The following is a 22,062-nucleotide window of genomic DNA, read 5'->3' on the forward strand; positions in this document are numbered from 1 at the left end:
TCATTTTAGCAGTGGATGGGTAGAAAAGGGGTATTTGAGAAATTGGAGAAAAGAGAACTCTTGCTTTTGCTGTTTCTTGAAAAGTAGCAAGGGACTTTCATGTGTTCCTAGAAGGAGCTCATTGTCACTAGGGTCAGATCAACCCAATTTTGGTTTAATGTGACAAGTTAAAGAAACTTCCTTCCTTCATAGCAAAATTGGAACAAAAGTGAAGGAGCTCATACAGTGTCAAGACTGAGTAGTTTTTGAACCTTTTGAACACAAAAGGTGTTTTGGTATTGGAGTTCTCTGTGCATGCCAAAATGTAAAGCTTTTTATATAAAGAATTAAAGACACTGCTGGGTTCATATGTAATTGTGAGAGGTTGCAAATTTCTCTGTCTTTTTTCCCTCGTGTTATATGGTCACAAGTTTTAAGGGAAGTTCTTTGGACTAATTCAGTACAGCACAGGCTGAGTACTGAGGTTTCTATGATAACAGTGTGCCGTGGACTTGGGTTAAAACATGATTTAATTCCTCTCTGAATTGTAGCCTGCAGAAATGAACCACAAAGTAGACTGAGTAGATAAGGTCCAAATTAGATATGAATTTACCCTAAAGATGTGTGCACGTGTCATACAGTGGCAGTTGTCCCTGAACACGGTAGTGAATGTACTCAACTGGCCTGAAGATTTGTACTATTTGAATCTCATATCCCTAAGGAATGATAGAGAGACCTACCAGGTGTTTTCAAAGCAGGAAATATATTCAGTGTTTGACCTGTCATGACCCATCTTGACTTGCAGATCTTTTGCAGAGATGACCCTGGATTACAGAGGTTTGAGTTCCAGGATTTTCAGAGGGGTAGATTAAATTAGTTTGAAATTAGTCCCCTTAGCAATTAGAAGGTTTGGGGGAGGTGTTTTGCTGGTTTAGAGCATTATGATTGCCCACAGAACTTGTTAAAATACTGATATTAATGCTACATCAAATTGAGTGTGCTGTGGCATGTGGTCTGATATTAGTAACTGTAGAAGATTGTGATTTAAACACAAAAACACCCAAACCATTTGTTTTTGTTCTGGAAGAAGAGATTTCTGTATTGACAGACAGACAACTACTGTGCATGTAATTTCCTAACCTTATCTCCTACAACTTTGTTGTATTGAGCTGCTTGCATATATGCAGCAGGAGGAGAACTACAGCACACCCTGTTTACTAATGATGGGAGTTCCCTTAGGCTGAATGCAAGCATGGCATATTCTTATGAGACACTTGTAAAACTTTCCAAAACAGCAACAATGAGTAGTGATTTCTAGCATGCCTTCGGGACCTCTGGAAAAGGTTTTTTTTACTCAGAATAAGATGCCAGTTGGGATTTGTTCAAGTAAGCCCTTTCCTCTTTGATATATATTGTTATCTTGAGTGTTGCCACAAGTGTCTTCAAGTTGTTATAATTTCTACCCCTCCCTTTTTATTTTGCCCCAAGATTTCAGTTTTCCATGCCAGGGGTCGAGAACCTAACAGTCTGCTGAAGATAAGCTAAGATATAAACTAAGGTGGGACATCTCTTAGGCATGTACCATCTCCTAATGCAAAAATGTGAGAGACTCCATATTTTGTGTTCATTTTTCTAGTGAAAGGAAGTTTCTCTGGGTTCTAACTTTTGTTTCAATACAAAAAAAGAAAAAACAAACAAAAAACAAAACTGCTGATGGAATCAATTACAGCCTTTTCTTCTGTTTTCAGACCCAAACTCAAAAAGCGCTAAAGCGTCAGTGCACTTTTGCCAGGTACATTGCAATGTAATTGCATCATTCACTAAAAATTACAACTGACTCCACAGTGTACAGGAGAAGGAAATGAGAAGCTGCCAGCTCTCTGACTCACCTTAAATGTATATATGAGGAACACAGTGTATCGGTGAAAGTGCAGATAGGACTAGGCCCTGGGGTTTATATTCACATTACATGGCCTGTTCACATATGTCAAGGGGGAGTATTCTGCCAGCCTCCTACACTTACTAATTATTTTCTGTTTGGGGGAAGATGAAGTTTTGAAGAAAAACATCCAGAAATCACTGGGGTGCTATTTATATCGTCATAAACTTTTGTCAACTTAACTGACTTTAATAATGATTATTACTGTAAAACCCAGCAACTGTTATCTCCCCCACTGTACATGTCCTGTAGTAATGAGGAATTCTTTTTTTTTCTCCTCCCTTCTGCTCCTTCGCACAATACCAAACTTAACTCAATTTCCTCTTCTCTTCTCCCCTAGCTGTCAATCATTGTCACATTACTTTGCATCATATGCATCAAGAAGAACAGCTTTTTCCATCAAGTAAGCCAATTCTAAAGCTGCCTTCCCAGAGGCTATACAGATTGTGAAAGCTGGAGGAGCTCAGGAAAGAGTAAACTGGACAATAACAAAGGCTCCCAGAGCTGCCTCTGCCTGCCAATCTCGCATGCAAGCACGGAGCTCTATATAGGCCATGGCTCCAGGGCCAGAAACGTGTGTGAGCTCCGCCAGCAGACCTCCTGTCCACACCATTAATCACAGTAGGGAGGGGGGAAATGGCTCATTACACTGCGTCAATGATATTGTCCATTCTGTGTTCTACAAATTACAATGTTGCGTTCAGCAACCCCTGACTTCTGAAGTCCGTGATTCAAGAGAGGGAGAAAAACTTCTTAACAAGAGTGTCTACCTGTGAGCAGCAGAGGTTAGGAGCAAGCTGCACTTAGTGAGTTTAGACAGCTACAGCAAGGCAAACTTTCCAAGGCATGTTTTTTTCTACTGTTAAATCCTTGGTAGTTTTCCTTCCCTCTCCCAAAACGATAGATTTGAGGGATTTCTCTATTCTGAAACATTATTTTCAAACCTCTCAGTTCATTTCCAGTATAGTTTTTATGTGAGACTTGTGTAAGGCATCCTTCATGGCTGAGTGACTTCAGGTATAATTGAGTAAGAGCTTCCTGCAGTATTTTGGCCATCCTTAGAGGTCCTGTGCTTTACTGGAGAATGCTGTGGCTATTTATGGACACCCTTTCAGAGCAGCAGAGATTTATCTCCCTGGCTGCCAATGATACTAGGAGTTGTATAACTACATTTTTGCTCACAGCTTTTAAACATGATACTTTATTGGTCTCTTTTATGCTTAAGTACCTATAAATGAGCCCTTCAAAATCTGTATCATCCAGGTTCCACTCTTGCACTTGACATGACAAAGCTCTTGCTGTGTCCTGACTTCAGTGCTGCAAGGCTCATCAAGATCTGTACTGTACAGAACTTGCGAGGTTCTCCAGTTCTTCCTGGAAATGTTGGTGTCTAACTTTGTGTTTCCTAAACCCACCCTCCATTAAGCTCTAAGCTCTTATCAGACTTTCTTCCTGATTTTGGGCTTCACAGTGAAGTGCTTCCCTTGGTCTCATGAATGCTGCCTTGTAGTGGGCACACATGTGATATTCTTTTGATGGTCTTGAAACAAGCCTGCCTGTTTCTAGAAAAGCAGTGCTGCCCTTTTTGGAGCAAACACAGCTTTTGATAGGTGGCCTTAAGTTCAAAGTAGATGTATCTGTTCAGAGATCACCAAGCTTCATGTTGGGTTCAGACATCTCTAGGTTCTGAGGGTTACCTCAGGGTTACACCAACTTCTTCCTTGTCACTGGATGTCTTGTAGTGATAGTAACAATATCCTTCTAAAATTGTGATATTAAGAAGAATATAGGCCTATATTCATATCTTCCAAGAGGTGGAATAGAGCTGTAGGTCTCACTTTGAGACTTCTTGAAATTTATAAAGTGATTACTCTGGTTGAAATATCTGAGGATTAATCTTCAGATATGTCACTATTTTTCCTGTATATTTTGTAGTCCCATAGACATCAGGGATGGAGTGGATTTTGGGTGTTGTAGGATGTTTAGAATAGTACAGAAAGAAGTGCTATTTTTCTATCCTTTTCAATACTTTTAAGGAAGATGTCAGTTTAAGAGGAATTGAAACTGCTAGCATTGTTTCTAGAACTAACAGAAGTTTGTAATAGTAATTTAAAGTTTGTTTTTCCTCTGACATAATTTTGCTTTCAGCAAAATTTTCCACATCTGCAAAATAAAAAAGTATTTCACATCTAGTGATTTTAAATAATCAGTGAAATAGTTTATGTCAGTGAAATCCTGCTAGGTATCATAATTTTTGTGAAGTGACTACAGAACAAAACAAAAACATTTAAAAAATTTTTTAAAAAAAAGGTGTGGAAAATACTGAGTACAACAAATGGCCAGGATGGGAAAAGCCATGTCAGATATAATGCAATCTTATTTCATAGAATTATAGAACAGTTTGGTTTGGAAGAGACATTAAAGTTCATCTAATTTCAACCCCGCTGCTGTGGACAGGGACACTTCCCACTAGACCAAGTTGCTCAAAACCCCATCCAACCTGTCCTTAAATATTTCCAGGGATGGGACATCCACAACTTCTCTAGACCACCTTTTCCAGTGTCTCACCACTTCGATTTTGAGTTCAAAATGTAATTCAGAAAGGTAGCTTTTCTAGCTGTTGATAGGAATGTTTCTCCTACAGTACTCCCCAGACACTAATAATTAGTGAGGAATTACAAATGTTTGAAGATGACAGTAATTTCAAGTAAGATAAGGAACATTCTAGGGTAAAGACAGATTTACCTTATGAAAGCTCCATAAGCCAAAAAAAATAGGCTGTTTGAGGACATATTTCCTTTCTTGGCAATTGCAGCCATCATGTTCTTTTAACACCAAGTGCTGTTGGCAGCAGACAAGCTGTAGTGTAGTTGGTGTAGTCTTTTATTTTACATGTGACTGTTGGATTTGTAGTTCCTTTTCCTTCCCACTTCTTGCAGTGTGTTAGGGTAGTTTATGGGTAAGTTAAAAGCCAATGTCAAGTCCTCTGTACAGTAAAACTGAGAGCCTGCTGACATGCATCACTGTGCCATGGCATGACTGTTGCAATCCATCTTGACCAGTGTGTTTGAAAGTTGAGCTACATATAATCAATTGCACTCTTAAAACTTTAATGTCTTTGACTGCACCATGTAGCACTACATTAATTTAGCGGCGCATTCGGCCTCGGCGTTTTAGGTCCAAGGGCTTACACCACCTGGCCTGGGCAGCTCCTGACACGGCGCTGTGTGATTAATGCAGAAGCCTTTCCTTCCTCTCAGCCCAGGCAGAAAGCTGGCTACAGCCCTGCTGAAGCACCCCTCCCTAGAGAAGAAGCAGCCAGAGAAAAGATCCCCTGAGCCACTGATGCCTTGCAGGGGGCCTGGAAGTGCATGGCATGTTTCTGAATGTAAGGGATGAGTAGCTGAGCCAGTTTGCAGAGGGGAGTGTGGGGGGCAGGGCTAAAAAGGCTTTTCAGGTCAGGAGGAGGAAGCACACTAATATGAAGAGCACTGCTCATATTGGAAATCATTACTGGAGATCAATCAGATTTTTTTGAGAGTGCACAGCCAGCTAACAGATTCTCAGTAGTGAGTTTTCCACTTGAATGAAGTTTTTGACAGTCAATGAGACTTAGGACTTGCCTCTAATGACAAATCTCTTTTTTCATTTTGGGACAAACATTATATAGGAGCTGTTTGTATTCAGCAGCATCAATTGCATCAGGATGCAATCTTAACTTTGCATCCCCCAGAAAAACACTGTAAAAACAAATAGCTAGGGACATTCAATGAGCCATATGCAATGACTTACTGATTCATATATGGCAGATACCCCTCCCATGGCCTTCCTGAAGAAAAGGGCTCTAATGCTGGGTGAAGTGAAACTGGGTAATACTAGCTAAAATAGGCTGTGCTTTGTCATAAGCTGCATTTGTGTTGGATTTTTTTTTCCTGAAAAGCTGACTTTAAAGCTTGGAAAGAAGGGAGATTGAAAGATGCAATGGGCAGTACTGCTTCAAAAGCAGTCCTTTATTTTTTGGAGGACATGGAGAGCCATCTAATCCAATTGAGTGCCTCTGAACTACAAACAGTATAGCTTGCAGTCTCCTGTTGAATCTCATGTTCTGTCTCAAGGGTTGCAACACGGTGCTGGACTCCAGTGAGCAAGTTTGGAGGAGCCACAGTTCCATGAATGTTTTTACAACAAATGTTGTAAGCTTAAGATGCAAGTTTGAAGATAAATAGAATAGAATTAATAAGCAGCAATAAGGGCTTTGTAATTGAAATTGTATAGACATTAGAGGTACATAGGTTGTTAGTAATCATATTAACTATTTCTTAACAGAAAGACAGAGTAATAAAATTATAAATCAAAAAGCTTAGCTGTTCACATGCAGATTTAGGGGGACATTTTGTAAAAGAAATAATTGCTTTCACTTCATCCTCAGAGTAATGCTGTCTGTGTCTAATTGGTTTTTCTCCAGAAAGCAGAGAAATCTAAAATTCTAAGCAATGCACAGCAATAGTAGAGGTGAAAATAACCACATTTTAGAAACTTCATACAGCATTCCACCCCAGCACTGAAAGGAAGCAGGGCTGCTAGGAGAGGTAAAGATAAATGGAATTACTTTTCTATCAGAAGTATAATAGTCTTTATTAGTTAGTTATGTGTGCCTAGAATAGATCAACTGTCAGCAAGAGCAAGTAGATGAGCATGTACCTTGTGAGCTGTCAGGAAGATCAGTGTGGGTTTTTTAAATAATAATTAACCCCTTCCAGAGAAATGTTTTAGACAAAAGCACAGCTGCTTTATTAACGGTGCCTTTTGTACATAAGGATGAATATTCCAGTTTGTTCTCTTCATTTTTTTGTGTAAATGTAATACCATATTTACATAAAACTCTGTTAGGAAATGGTGCCATTCGCTGTTAAAGCTTGCATAATAAAATTGTTTGTCAGGGATTTAATTTGATTGAAGTTTGTTATTTGTGCTAGCAGCTCAGAGGGGCTGCAGCTTGCTTTCAAGCCTGGCGATGCCCTTGCCCTGAGCAAGCCATAATGCAAACAGCTGTCCTGGGATTCAGTGTGGGAGGGCACATATTTTATTTTTTTTTGCACCTTAACCATTGCTCAGAGGTGAAGCAGCTGTTTGTTTCCTTGTGGTCAGAGGAGCTCTTCGAGCACCAGATCCACCATTCTGGCACAGTTCAATAGTTTCTCTGGTCTGGCAGCTTGATTGGGGTCTTAGAGCACGTCACTCTTGGTGGTCAAGAGAGTGTGGGGCCACCCAGGAGTCTGAATGGAGCAGCTGTGGACTAGGTCAGTTCTGGTGGGGGCTGGACTTGGCAGGGGAAGGGTTTAAATATGCAACATGTTGGACACCCCTGTGGTGGGTTGACCCTGAATAGATGTCAGGTGCACACTAAAGCCTCTCTATTACTCCAATCCAAAACTGGACAGGGGAGAGAAAATGTAGTGAAAGGTTCATCAGATGAGATAAGGAACAGGAGATAACACTCACTGATTATCATCATGGGCAAAACAGACCGAACCTGGGAATATTAATTTAGTTTATTACTAAAAAATTCAGAGCAAGAATCTGAATTCTGAGAAAGATCCTGAGAAATAAAATAAATCTCAAAAACTACGTTCCTCCATTCCCCTCCCTCATCCTCGGGCTCTACCTCATCCCCCCCAGCAGCGCAGGGAGACAGGGAATGCTGGTTATGGTTGGTTTATCACACGTTGTTTCTGCCACTGCTGAGGCAGAGGAGTCCTCCTGCTGCAGCATGGGGTCCTTCCCACAGAGACAGTCCTCCATGAACTTCCCTGAGAGTCCATCCCACAGGCTATAGTTCTTCACAAACTGCTCTAGCCTGGGTCCCTGTCTGCAGGGTGCACTTCTCGAAGGAGTCCACTCTGTGGTCTCCCACAGAGTCACAGGTCCTACCAGGACACCTGGTCCAGCATGTGCTCCCCTTTCCATGGGGCCACAGATCCCTACCAGGAACCTGTTCCAGCCTGAGCTTACCCCAGGTTCACAGCCTGTTTTGATTGTCTACTGGCTCCAGCATGGGACTCATCCACAGGCTGCAGATGGATCTCTGTATTTCCATGGACCTCCAGGATATACAGAGATCCCTGCAGGGGCACAACTGCCTTACCATGGCCTGCGCCACAGCCTGCAGGGGAATCTCAGCTATGGCACCTGCAGTACCTCCTCCCTCTCCTTCTTCACTGACCTTGGTGTCTTTGAAGTTGTTCCTTTCACACACTCTCATTCCTTTCTGACTGCAATTATATCTGTGCAACGACTTTTTTTTACCTGTCTTAAATCTGTTGTTACAGAGGTTTAACCATAATTTCTGGTTAGCTCAGCCTTGGCCAGCAGTGGATCTGTTCCAGAGCTGGCTGGTGTTGGCCCTGTCAGACATGGAAGAAGTTTCCAGCAGCTTCTCACAAAGAAGTCACCCCTGTAGCCTCCCCTACCAAAACCTGGCCATGAAAATCCAATACACCCTCCCAGAGTTCAAAAGGTCTACTTTGATCTTTGCCATTGTAACTTAGCATGTTGGAGTAAAGGACTGAGATTTTACAGAACTTTGTCAAATCATATTTAATTTCATTTTGGCACTGAAGCCCAGTGATGGATCAATGTGTGCAGCAGAACAGGACTCTGGATATGGTACTGAGCTAGTGCTGGCAGTAGCAATAAGAAGACAGTCTGCTTAAATTTGTTTTTCAGGGCTGGCTAGGAACTGGCTTTAGATCAACTCCCTTAGGAAAATCATATCCCCATCACAGAAAGCTGAGAAATGCTAAGTTCTTGGGAGACTTGCTGTTAGGGACTCTTCCTACACAGTCGTAGGTGATATAAGCAGTTGGCCAAGACTGTTGTGGAATATTTATGGCATTGCTGCTGTTCTCATCTATGGAGAAATTGAATGAGATCCCCATTTCACCCAACATGTGTAGGTATTTACTGAGCAACTATCCATATACCAATATTTCACCTACAGGCCCAGTTTGATTGATGCAGAAATAATCATTGTGTCTGCACATTTTTGCAAATGATGGGAACAATAGTACGCATACAGAAGCTGAAAAACTTGTATTATTAATATGTTTTAAAATCCTCTTTTACTGGTTCCTCTTGCAAATATAATAATCTAAATGTGGCAGGATTTATCAGGAATCCAAAGAATAGAAGAGAAAGATAATTAACATTGTGTTCTGGTTAACTAATATCACACTTTGAAAACTGTTGAAGGATATATAGGGGTTTGTGAGAGAGGTTTTTCTAAAAATTTTTATTAAGTGCTGGAAAATTACTGTAGCTAGAGGTGAATTATTGATCTTGGTCAGTCCTGGATCTGGTTGTGTTGAAACACTTTCTGGTGCTATGTTGTTTGAAGCCTAAGTATATGGATGCAGTCACCTAGCCCTGAGATTTGGGTGACGAAAAAAATCCCTCTCCTTCCTCTTCCCATCTCTCTTCTCTTTCTCCAACAGCCCAGTCATGAGGAATGTAAGGGGAATTTCAGTCCTTTCTGCAGCACTGTCTGTGGTCAATTGCTAGGATCATTTGGATACCTTTCTCTAGCAAATTCAGTGGATTTCACTGCTACATGCATCATATCAACTTGACAGTGTAGCAGCTTTCAAAATAGCAAATATTTTTAGGTTCTTTGCTGTCATGTCAAACCAGAGCTTCAGACCTAAATGCTGTGACAGAACACCATTGTTTTTAGCTAATCTCAGATTTCAGTGTTGCACAGATTGCCATCCTCAGCTTTGTGTGACTAACTAATGCCTCTAAAGATACCTGACAGTGCAATGGGATGATGTGTGCTATGAAGTGTCTTATGGACAAGTTAGCAGTGAGACAATTCATTAGCTGATGCATCTCAGTATTACTCTTGCCCTTTTTCTCATGAGAATAGAGTTCTTTATCTCACAATGTGAAGTAGAGACAGACCAAAATAGCAACAAGTTATTTTGTCTAGCTTATATGCAAAATCTTTACAGCAGTGACTGTCAAACTGAAGCTACATTTTATTTCTGCAGCTGTTTCTTCAGTGCTCTAACAATATTATTAATAGTACCTGTCACCTGTACAGCACCTTAGAGCTGTAAGTAGTTTGAGAAACATTATACAAACTTAGTGGAAAGCATCAAAAATTAAGTAAACACCCTACTTCTTACTGGCTAAACTCAATTCCTAAAATTACTTTGTAGCCTGGCTTTGCCTTTAGCTTAGTAAAACAATCTTCCAGACAGCTATTTCCCTGAAATATTTTATGTTTTTTCTAGATCAGTCCTGTTAGAACTTTATCACATTTAGACCAGAAAGGCACTACTAAAAACAGTATGTAGAGTTTCCTTGTCTAACTTTCCAGGCCCCTTTAATTACAACACTGAAGTGATTTTAACAAACTCAGAAGCACATCTTGTTGGTAGTGCTAAAATGCTCTTAATATCTGTAGAGACTCCATACAGTTAATGATTCTTGTTGGTCTTGGTGAAGCAGTAGTAGCAGCAGAGACCTTCGTGTAGAAAGCAGTCTTAGCATCATTTTTATCAGCTTATCATTTTAAATTGCCACCAAGCAGGTGATGTGACAGGAAGACTTTGAGCTACTCTTACAGTACCGCCATTATAACAAAGCTGGAAAAAATATGTGGGAAAAAATGTGTGCTGGAAATAAATTTGAAAACTTCTGATATTCATTTGCATTTCTGAAGGCTCTCTCAACATCAGTGATTTCTATCCAGGATAGGACACATGGTTCTGTTAATATATTTTTTTCTGTTTTTAAATGAAATTGTGAAGCTTTGACAGCCTTTAAGCTTTTGTTGTAACCTGCTAAATTCCCCCCAGTGTGAGGCCGGGCAGCCTGTGTTGCACAGCCCTGGCCAAGAGTCTTTGCTAGCACCTGAACCAGTGGAAAAGCCACCTGGCCCTGCCTGCTGGCCCCACTTCCTCTCATATCCTCTCAATGCTTTCATAAGTCTGCTTGTATGAGTGCACTGAGATTATGAAACCATTGTTCTGTGCCACAAAACCAGGTACCTAAAGTTACAATAGTTATAAAACATGCCCAATGCAATTTCTGCTTATTCAAAACTCCCCTTGGCCCTGAGGGAATCTGACTACCAGGCTAGTCAGCCCCTCCCAGCAGACTCAGCAAGTCTTTATGGTACTTCTGTTGTATTAGTATTGAAAATAGTTCATACTTTATTGTAAATTACTGTTATTTGCAACTTCCAGTTTTGCAGTTCCCTCTGCACAGAGATCAAGCACCCAATTTTTCCTTTGTATCCGTCAGCGTAAATCAAGATTAACTCCAGTGAAGTCCGCCTAACCACAAGTGTAAACCTAGGAGGAATGAAAGGAAAATCAGCCTACAAACTACTTGGGATTTTTATTTTTAAATAGCAAAATTAATGCTGCTGCTCTGCAGACACAGGGTGACCTGCAAAGTACTAGCTCATGCATTACTAATGCATCTCCACTTAAATGCAGATTTTTGCTCCTAACACAGAACTTCAGGGAAATCCTCTCCAGATAAACTGTAATAGGATACCAAATGGTGATTCAATATTTCACTTTAGCATGTGTTTCAGCTTATTGATCTTAATTTTCTATCATTTTGATGCAGCATTTGCCTAGGGGGAAGAGGATTACATTCACTATAGTACAGCTTTTCATTATCAATTAATTATTTTAATATTCTCCACATCCATGCCAGAAGTGGCAATCTGGTTGTATTCCTTTCCTTGTTGCTCTTTTCAGTTGTGGAAACCAGCAAGGTGTGACTTTACATATTTCAGAAGTAATTGAGACACAGTTAAGAAAAGGAAGCATAGCATAAGTATCTCAGTGTCTATGTGGAACATGCTTACCATGATAGCATTTTGTCCTTAGTCATTTGTGGTAACAGCAGTGAGACCCTGACACAATTTGGTTTTGACATAAGTTTAGGATGAAGTTTTATTCTGTACATGCCTCCCTCAAGCATTGCTTAAGTGAAGCTTCTAAGATGTACATGAAACCTTGATTGATATACTTTTTTAGATAGATAAGCTCTTTTCTCTGGACTGAACTTTTAAGTGTCCTAAATAGTAAAATGGAACATGGAAATTATGTTTATAAGTCTACTAGATCATGACTGCAATCACTAAGAGGAATTACCCGATGATGAGAACGTTTTTGCAGCACTTGACATGATGACCTCCAATCTAGTTATAAGTAGGCAACACTATTTCTCAGTTTCCAGGCTGAAAGCGAGCAGCACAAGGATTGCAAACAGGTCTTGTGTACCAGTCACTCAAAAAATAAGTCCCTACTGTGGTAGAAGTATAAGTAGGATGAGATTTTAAAACAGATTTTTAGGTTTGGGATTTTTTTTAATTATTTATGTGACTTAATTACCTATAGGTTGCATTCTGTTAACATTTCCAAATGTTGTTCTTGAGTTCATAAGATTCATGTTGTTCATGCATACATAAGATTCATGAATTTCCAAAATTTTACCTCCTAGATTAACATTTTTCATATGTCATCCTAGGATTTGTTTGTTTTTTGTTTTTTTTAAATTATCAGAGTAAGAGCAACAAAATAGTGGAAATTGCCAGTCTTGTGGTTACTGAGCTCTCTTCTGCCATGTAATTTGGTCAGCAAAACAGTTGTCTAAGAAGTAATGATCTTTGTGATTATGCTCCTTTGGGAAGCTCACCTACATGCCCTCAGTCTTCATGTCTGTCTCTTTATGGACTTTTGGATTTGGGTTCTTTTTCCCTTTGAACTGAAGACTGATGAGACAGGAGGCTAGTTTTTTCTCTCGTTCGGCCTCAGTTGTTTATTTTTTCTTATCAGCATTACAAGGTACAAGGAGCTATGTGCACTATGATAGAAAAGGGGTAAAATGGCTAACAAAGATCTTCTTCAAGGTCTTTTATATGTCCATTTACCCAATTAACAGGTGCCAACTAAGTTATTTTTATTAGTGACCCAATGACCCAACACCTTTGTGCTGCACTGCGGCATTTTCTACCCAATCACCTACTACTACCCAAAAACCTCTAGGAAAGAACATGAAGAAGAAAGAAGAAGGACAAGAGACAACACCCTAAATCCTCCATCTTGTCCCTTGCTCTCTAAACTACCTTAAACTCTAAACCTCAACCCATTCACCCAGTGATTCAAGAAACTTTCTAATTCACACATTTACATTTTCAATTTTTTCTACTTACTCTAACCGCTGTCTCCATGATGCTATGTGAAACTCAGTGCTTTTTTGGGTGTCAGAGTTAGGCATTACAGATAAAGATATATACCTTGCATCTCTGACCCCAACACATGTCTTCTCTTAAATAATGTCCAGCATTCTCAAACCCTGGCAGATTAAAACACCTCATCTAAACACAACAAAAACTGCTAGAGAAATGTTCCTCCGCTACCCCATCAAAGTCAGTCCTCTCCATGCCCATGTTTAGGTCTGAGTAAGTGGTGTGCTGCAATCCATTAGACAAATATTTGTTACTAACATAAGTAACAATAAGCACATAATAAGATAAGAACATAAAGCACACCATAAAAAACTGTCTCCTGACAGATTTCATTGGCTGGGGAGTTTTGGGGAAGAGAGGGGGATAATGGTGGGGTTTTTTCTCCCCTTCCAAAAAAAGGCAGGAACAGTGTTTGCTTTTAGTATTGAAATCCTTGCTGACTTGATAGATGGAGAGTAATGAAAAAATAGTATAGCTACAATGGAGGAGCCTGGGTATTTTTCTCATCAACAATGCATTATCAGTAAACACAGTTTGGATTGGGACCAAAGCACCAAATAAAACTTCTAATGCTGGGGGGTATTTCAGTTCATCACTTATGGGCTTATCCAAATCAACCCTTTAAAGTTCTCACAAAAAACAAGAGACTGCTATTGGTCAAACAGAAAGCTTTTAATGATCCAAAATAAGATTTCTTTTAAATAGAAAATTATAGAATTTCCAGGGGTTTTGAGATTTGGATTTTTTTGTTTGTTTTAATCAGTGTGGAATCCTTTATTAAAAATTGATTTGGTACCCAATTATAGCAAAGCTATAAATACTAAATAGTAGAAAATAAAATGGTGGTTTTCTTTGGAATGTGTGTTTTGAAAAGTAATCTCAATAGCGAATAGGGTGTTGTAATAGGTTGGGTTTTTTTTTCCCCAAGACATAAGTTCTTGCTAAGACTTAACAAATAAGACTGAAATTCATTAAAAAAAAAAAAAAAGAGATCAGGTGATTAGGTGTGAACTGATAAAATTTACTTCTTCAACTTTGTAAATTTCCATCAGAATGCATGACACAGCAGAAAGTTTCCCTAGCAGCAGTAGGTTTGCATACCTTCTTATTTCTTTTACCGGCTCAAACCTAGGTTTTCACATTAATTACTGTTCATCTATTGAATGGAAAACATGTATTTTTAATTATGTGAGTTTAAATGTTGGCTGGTTGTGAAATCAAGAGCTTGGAATTGCTCCATTTGAGCCACATGAATCAGCAGTACTGTTTCATAGTTTTTGCATTTTTTTCATTTCAGCATTTCACACTGCGATCCTTGCCCACCAGAAAACCTGATAAAGATTAAAGGCTCCATCTAGTGGGCAAGAATTTTCTATTGAAAGGGGGAAAAAAAGGTTCCAATTTTCATTTGATTTTATGCACTGAGAAATATGGCTTTAGATTTTGTTTCATTAAGCTGCCATGTTGTTGTTAATTCTTGCCTTCTGCAGAGCCATTATTTTATATGCAAAGCTGTGAAACATTAAGTATTATTCTGAGTCTTCAGCAAGAAGCAGTAAATGATACTAAATGAGTGGGTTTATACAGCACTTCACCAACAAAGTTCTTCCCCCCCACCCCCTTCAAGCTTCAATATGTTGTAACCAAAAGAAGGTAATTTGTGTGTCAGCAAATGTTTTAAATCATTTAAGCTTCTTTCCTACTTTAAACTGACTGGAAACATTCATAGCTTGACCACAGCACTTAACACAGTATTTTGGGAGTTTTTTTACTCAGGGAACTCTACCCATGTGTTACCTCAGCATTAAATGACTTGTTTACCTGCAAATGGGGAAATCTGTGTTTTCTGTCAAGACACAACTCCTGTGGCCTCAGCTGTGTCTTCCAAAGGCAAACACCAAAACTCCTTCATCCTGGCATTTGTCTAGGAGCCTGCCTGGTACTGTTGTGTCTGAAAGCATCCTGTCAGAATCTAGCACCTTTATTTTAGCTACATATTTGATCTAGTACAGTAGTACTGGAGAGGGGTTTTCTTTTCTTTTTCCTGGATTTCTGCACTGCGTTGCAGTTGTGCTCCCAGGTCCTGAACTTCAAATGGCAGAACTCTTCCATTTGCAGTAGTGAAACTTGGGTGTTACTCTCTCATTCCAACAAATTCAGCTAGCAGCTGAAACCTCCTCTTCAGTTCACTTCAAGCTGATAACAAGCGTAGGAGCAGGAATAAGTAGCAGCAAGCACAGATTTGGCAGAAGAGACACTGAGCTAAATGTCCTGGCTTTTGTCTGAATGTCCTTCTTTTTAAAGCCATAGAACCTGGCAAGATCAGCTCTTCCTGCTCAGCTTCCAGCAAGGGGTAGACAGTGTAACATGCATTGTAGTAATGCACTACACCCAAGCTCACTATAGCCAGCATTCATATCCAACACTGGAAAATCCATCTCCTGTGCAAATCACAACATAAAGCTTAGGAAGTTTTGCACTCCTTTTGACCACAGGGAAATCTTCCTTTGCAGTGGGTCACTTAATAGCAAATACAGAAGATTTTTATTTTGATATCAATGCACAATTTGGCAATTCTGACAGGTCACAGAGACTTGCTGATATTCCAGAACAATCCTCCCTAGTTGCAGCTCTCGTGTGCTCCATGGAAAGGCTTTTCCTTTCCAAAAAGTGGGTAAGAGCTGTCATTTGGCTTGTTTTACAGACTAAAGCAAAAGACAGTATTAAGAGTCCTTACTCTGAACCTTTCTATGATCTAGGACTACCACAGAACTGAGTAGTTCTAGAGTGCCTTTGATGAAGCTGGCATATTTGCAACATGCAAATGATGCTATCTCAAAAAGGGGAGGAATGAAAGGCAGAACTTAAACCACACAGTTTGTTTTTTGTTAGAGTAATGGCCCTTGGTTTCTAATGTACATAAACACCTACCCCACATGCAATAGATGTTAAGCCCCTTAATTCAAAGTTGTTAAATGGTGTCCCTTTTCACAGCTGGTCTTTGCTCTAGAACTGTTCATGTTTTAAAAGATTATAAGCTTGTTGCTCAGCTAAAGTAAATCCCAAGTTTGAAACTACAGTAAGATCCTCTTTGTTTTACCTTAAATACCTTTTCTAGCACTAGTACTTGAACTGATCCTAATTAAATATAAATTTCCAGATGTGAAACTGAGGATTATCCAACAAACTGCTTTTGTAATAATCTGCTGTAAACTCAAACTGTTAATTTGGGAATTAATTTATTGCCTCTTCAGATCATTGAAAAATCTCATACAAGCCTTCTAACTAGATAACTAGTTTATTTGGGTTAGATTAATTCAGCTACTTCTTTGTTCTTTGAGGGAGCAGTGGTCTTTCAAAACAAATGCACTGATGTCCTTTTATAGTTCTCTACAACTATAAAATCAGTCTCTTCTTTTCACAGCTAACCAGGTGCTGAAGTTTGGAACACTCGTCAGTACTTCCAACACCTATGACAACTCTGGGATTGTGACCATCGAGACAGACAAACCTTTGCTGTGGACAATGGCTATCAAGAGATGAGATCAGCTACAGCTGCCTTTTCTGATCTGACACAACTCAAATTATTATAAAATTTCACTGAATTAAGACAGTAAAGCTGCTGCAAGATATAAGCAGGCAGTGGTTTTCTGTATTTAATGAAAAACAAGTCTGAAATAAAACTCACCTGAGATTGAATCAAAATTACTTGAAGTAATAGAGTACTTCATTCTGGAAACTCACACTACTTAATCAGAAGATGCATGAGCAGCCACTCAGTACAACCACAAACTGAAATGAATGTAAAGAAACTGGTGCTGTTTATCTGGTTAGTTGAGGCTACTTTTACAAAGTATTTTATTCCAATACAAAACCATTTTCCCCCTCCTGCCAAATGGAAATACAGTACCCAGTTGCACATATATAACCGTATTGCAAGGTGATAGCACTAAAATTAGTTAAGCTCATTTTGCCATCCTGGTTTGTAACATATGTAGATGCTGATGAAGATTTTTCAAGAATAATAATTATGCTACTTAAGAAGCAAGTTGGTGTACTGAAGAAGCTTCAATTTTGCTGGAATACCAGTATCAGATGTCCCAGTATTGTTTTTAAAGTAATAGAAGTACCATTGTATCTTCTGCAAATATCAAATGCTTTCAGTAAGATTTTTTGAAGTGAATTAAATGTTTCAGTCTCTGAGTCTGAGGAGGAAGAGCACTGCACCTACCAGTTTTTGCAGGCTTAGTTCTTAAAATCAAAATATGCAGTCATTTAAAATAATGGAAACTTCCAGGTCAATACACAGGGGCCTTTACAATTTTATGTACAGAATAGGATCCAAAATGAGTGTATATCCTATCCAACAGTGTGAGCAAGTTGTGGATTTGCTGAAGGACTGCTCAGTGTCTCTGACAACTAAATTATCCTCAAATGGTACATCTCAGTAATCAATTATGTTTGGATTTTTTAATTATGCCATCAGAATAAGGACTGGCAATTCAATTTCTTTGTTTGACAAGAGGTGTTTTTTTCCCTATCAAGTACATACTATAACCTAGTAGGAGTATGACTGCCAAATGCAGAAAGGAATTAGTGATAATTATGACAATTCCAGAAATTAGTGACAAGAACTCCCATACACTTTCACAACACCACTTGAAAGGATATGGAAATGCTGTTTTCTTGCATTCTGCTTTTGCTGGAACAATGCTGTTCCAAAGCTTAATTTACTGCTTTGTAAACAGCTCCTGAAAAGAGGTCATACAGCTGTGCCCCTTGGAAGCTTTCAGTATTTAGAGAAAACCTTAGGCAACCTCATTGGAATGCAACACTGACCCAGCTTCAAGCAGGACACTGCACTAGACATCTTCCTAGCTTCCTTCCCACCTGAATGATTCTACTACAGTTAAAAGAAGTAACAAAAGAAGTAAAGCACACAACTACTATTACGAAAAATAAAAAGCCTGTAAAGCCTGTAGACGGGTATGATCACATACACTTTAAAAAAGAAATAAGATGACAAGAATGTTTGAAAACCCAAATTAAGCTTGTTTAATATCAAACAAACGAAAGCTGTGAAATCACTGTAGCAGGTGTCACAAGTGTCTTCTTCATGATGAACATTCAGCCACCTCTGTTGAGAGAACAAAGTAATCAGTTTCAACTAATGAAGTGTGATCAAGTGATCTCACTTGAAGTCTTACTTATCCTCCCACCACTGCCTTGTTAGGACAACCATTACAGCTTATTTCCCATTTTCAAATGCTCCTTGCCTAGATGACCAACCACTCCTACAGGTATAAGGAAGTCATGGACACAGAATGGTCTTTAACCTCCTCCAGTGCTGGAGAGGGGATCCCATCATCTCTGGAGAATAAGAGGAGTTTTAACTGGTACTGTTAATATGTTAGTACCATGGTGCCAGTCAACTTTAAGTTCAAATTTTTCATGATGTAACATTCATTCCAAAAGGGATTTTACACATCAAACAATGTTTCAACATATCTAGCACTCAGTAAATGAAACAAGACTAACTTTGTTCTGTGCCCTGTCATCCTACAGCACACCCACTCAGTTTTCCTTAACTTACCATCCATCCGTTTACTTTGGATACCCAAATTATAAACAGGAAACAGTAAGAGTATATAACATCCAAATAAGGTAAATGTTCTACGGTTAAACATACACTGAGGAACTAGAAATCAAAATATCTCATGTTCAGTTTTGAAGCAGAATACTCAAAAAAAAATTAAGAACTATGGATCTAATACTTTGCAGCAGGCTGAATTAACATAAAGTTCATTAACATTGTTCACAAAGCCCATTGAATCGAGTAATACTTGTCATATTACACTAACATGTGAAATGCACAGACATTAAAACAACATGGGTCCCATAGGGCTCACTAATGTCCTCTGTTTAAAACTGAACAGGTGAAACTAGTGAAATTGAATGCCATATTCACTTACACAATTATATTGTTGATAGGGATATGGATCAATTTGACAAAGAAACCAATAAATCCCATTATTGCAAAGCCTATTGCTGTTGCCATGGCAATCTTCTGGAACTCTGCAAAAAACAAACAAAAAAATTTGTCAAGAAGTCTCATGTACAGCAGGCAGAGGTGCACTGCAGTGACCAAAGGAGAGGTCTCTCTTCACAGAGCCATGTTAACACTGAAAACACTTGAAAATCTGCACAGATCCTGAGAAACAAATCCACTTTTTCAGAAGACTGGTAAGATTTTCAGAGAGAAAAGACAAAGAATGGCCACAAAGAATGGCCGATCACAATCTTTAAAATAAGCAGAAACAAAAATATCCACAATGACAATTCATGGAACATTGATCCCATTATGCTTCCTTTACATCCTTACAAGCCCTGAAAGTAATCTTCAATACAGCATCAAAAATGAAAAATCTGTATTTGTGTCTGTCACAGAGGAACAGCACCGTACCACCCTACAAAAACTCAGGTACCTGGGGTTTTTTCAATTACTTTTGGACAGCAACCATGAAGTTGACCAAGAAGGTCAACAGCCCCTCAGAAACTTGCCAGTCTGACAAGGAATGAAATTCTTTATGGATCTCAATAGCAAACTTAAATCACAGACCTGTTCACCCTGAGCACATGAATAAAGCACTGTAACTTTCAGTAAGGAGGACCAGTTGCATTCTGGTTTTAGTTATAGCTTCCCTCTGGGGCCTCTACTCCAAAACCTCCTCTTCCATACTCCCAGCCACAACATGGTTCCCGTCCCAATCAGGCAGGCAATGACTGACAACTGTGGAGAACTGAATTTCAGCTACTTAACCTCTCTCCCAAGGTGAATTTTAGGACCACTCACACTCCTGTGTACATACCAGAAAAGAACATGCTCAAGTTTATTACAGCCAGAACCTTGAACACATTGACATCTAGACAACTAAAGCTCAAGTGTAAATCTCATATTGGCAACTGAGAAACATCCACAGCAAACAAATCAACAGAAGTGACATATGGAAAGACACGTGTAAAGCTACAAGATGAAATAAGGATTGTGTTCTGGGCTTTTGTGTGCATTACCTTTCCTGTCAGGCTTGGTGCATCTCTTAACAAGTCGTATGGAATCTTTTACAAACTGACGGCTGGGTTCCACAAACTGCATTACCTGATCCATGATTGCCTGCAAGGACAGACACATTTAGCATTGATGGTTCCACATATATACTGAAAACCAGAACTTTTCAATTACAGAAGTAGCAGTTACCTACAAAACTCGTTAAAGGCTTACAATATCCCAAAGTGTCATATTCCAACCAAAGATACTTCCACTTAGCAGGAAATGAAGACACTGTTTCAGCAAATAAACATGAGGGCCTATTTCTGATTGCAAGAGGAAAAAAAATATGGAAAATTGTGCCTTTCAGCCCAGAAGAAAATAACAGCTCCATCACAGTTTGGCTTTCAGCTTATGTCCTATGCCGTGTTTCTGAGAACACCACCAAAGGCGTCTAAATAGACCAAAGCCGCCGGTTTGAGGAGACCCCCACGCCAGAAGCTGCCGAGGGGTGGGTGAGCACGGAGAAAATGCTCTGGCCGAGCCTTGTTCCCACCGCAGGCGTGTGCCGGCATTGCCACAGCAGGCAGGACACCCACCGGAGCAATTTGCTCCCATTAATCCATATTAATCATTAATCCCCCTGCTAGGAGGCTCCTGGCACGATGCCGGCCCCTCTCCCGTCCCCAGCGACTCCATTCCCCCTCGCTCCGGCTGAGGGGCCCTGCCTGCCGCAGTCCCTGCGATCCCCCATCCCTGGCCCCATCCCTGGCCCCGTCGCACAGCCCCCATCCCTTATCCTGGTCTCCCGGGGACACCCGGGTCCCCCATCCCCGATCCCGGGGACAGCCGGGCCCCCGAGCCGCCCTCACCGCCGGCCGAGGGACACGTCGCACTGAGCGGCGGAGCGCGTGACGTCACGGCGGCGGGCGGGGCGGGTTTTGGGTGGAAAATGAGGCTTTCTGAGGGCGGGGTTTTACTTGGAGTGTTTATTCCCTTTCCGGTTTCCGCCGCCTGTCGCTCCTCCCGTTGTCGCCGGCGGGGCCCGGGCACAGCCGTGAGGGACGACCCGCCCCGGCAGCGCCTCTGCGGCCTCTGGCAGCGTGTTTGCTTTCCGTGCCCACCGTTCTCCCACACAGACAGGGACAAGGATTAGAGAACACAGTCTCAAGCTGCCCCAGGGGAGGTTTAGGTTGGACTTTAGGAGGAATTTCCTCCTCGACAGGGTGATTAGATATTGGAATGGGCTGCTCAGGGAGCTGGTGGAGTCACTGACCCTGGAGGTGTTTAAGGAAAGACTGGATGTGGCACTCAGTGCAGTGGTGTGGTTGTCAAGGTGGTGTTAGGACATGGGTTGGACTCGATCTCAGAGGTCTTTTCCTACCTAATTGATTCTCTGAATATGTTGGAGGCACTGGGAACTAAGGGAGTTCATCACCTTTGAAAACACAGGATTTTTCTTGCGTAGAGAAGTGAGCAGTGCTCAGAGGTGGGAAAGCTCCGTGCATTTCAGCACCACAGGTGTAGCGTAGGACACTTCCTTGCATGAGGGGGAAAGATGCTGTCACTGCCTAAGGGAGCACTTCCCTGCTGCTTCATCATGTAATGCATAAAGGAAGAACACAGACAAAATGAATTTACTTTTTTTATCCTTACTTTGCTTTTTATGTTATTGATTTTGCTCTAGAGCTCTGTTCCTGGTTGATGCCACCTCTGGGTTTATATTAAGTATCCAAAGCTTATTATTTATTCATTAAACTGTGGGGCCTTTGCAGCCAGCTTAGCAAATGCTTTGCTGATCTCAACTCCCTGTTGCATCTAAGTGTG

General features: G+C 40.3%; 2 protein-coding genes across 9 annotated transcripts in view; one reads left to right on the plus strand and one right to left on the minus strand.

Moving 5' to 3' along the window:
* The window catches only part of TPK1 (thiamin pyrophosphokinase 1), a 296,764-nt gene extending 279,866 nt beyond the window's left edge, over positions 1–16,898 (plus strand). For 3 of the 6 annotated variants that reach the window (XM_015619879.2, XM_033511979.1, XM_033511980.1), the window contains one exon: positions 16,615–16,898. In XM_015619879.2, coding sequence (XP_015475365.1) covers positions 16,615–16,733 — 119 coding nt within the window. In that variant the 3' untranslated portion in view covers positions 16,734–16,898. The remainder of the gene's footprint in view (positions 1–16,614) is intronic. The other 3 variants (XM_015619881.2, XM_015619882.2, XM_015619880.2) reach the window with 2 other exon arrangements.
* Positions 16,899–18,177: 1,279 nt separating this feature from the next.
* SEC61G (SEC61 translocon subunit gamma) lies at positions 18,178–21,202 on the minus strand. Of its 3 annotated transcripts, none has more exons than XM_033511981.1 (4): positions 20,450–20,833; positions 20,262–20,361; positions 19,163–19,265; positions 18,178–18,327 (listed from the first exon to the last, which is right to left on the minus strand). In XM_033511981.1, exons 1-4 carry the CDS (start codon positions 20,627–20,629, stop codon positions 18,318–18,320), a joined length of 393 nt encoding a protein of 130 aa, XP_033367872.1. In that variant the 5' UTR covers positions 20,630–20,833; the 3' UTR covers positions 18,178–18,317. The 3 variants fall into 3 exon arrangements, with proteins under 3 accessions (XP_033367872.1, XP_015475372.1, XP_015475371.1); XM_015619886.3 differs by having other exon boundaries at positions 20,446–20,832; XM_015619885.3 differs by lacking the exon at positions 20,450–20,833 and adding an exon at positions 21,108–21,202 and having other exon boundaries at positions 18,180–18,327.
* Positions 21,203–22,062: the final 860 nt, after the last annotated feature.

The sequence above is a fragment of the Parus major genome, chromosome 2 (assembly GCF_001522545.3).
Source record: "Parus major isolate Abel chromosome 2, Parus_major1.1, whole genome shotgun sequence".
Lineage (NCBI taxonomy): Eukaryota > Metazoa > Chordata > Aves > Passeriformes > Paridae > Parus > Parus major.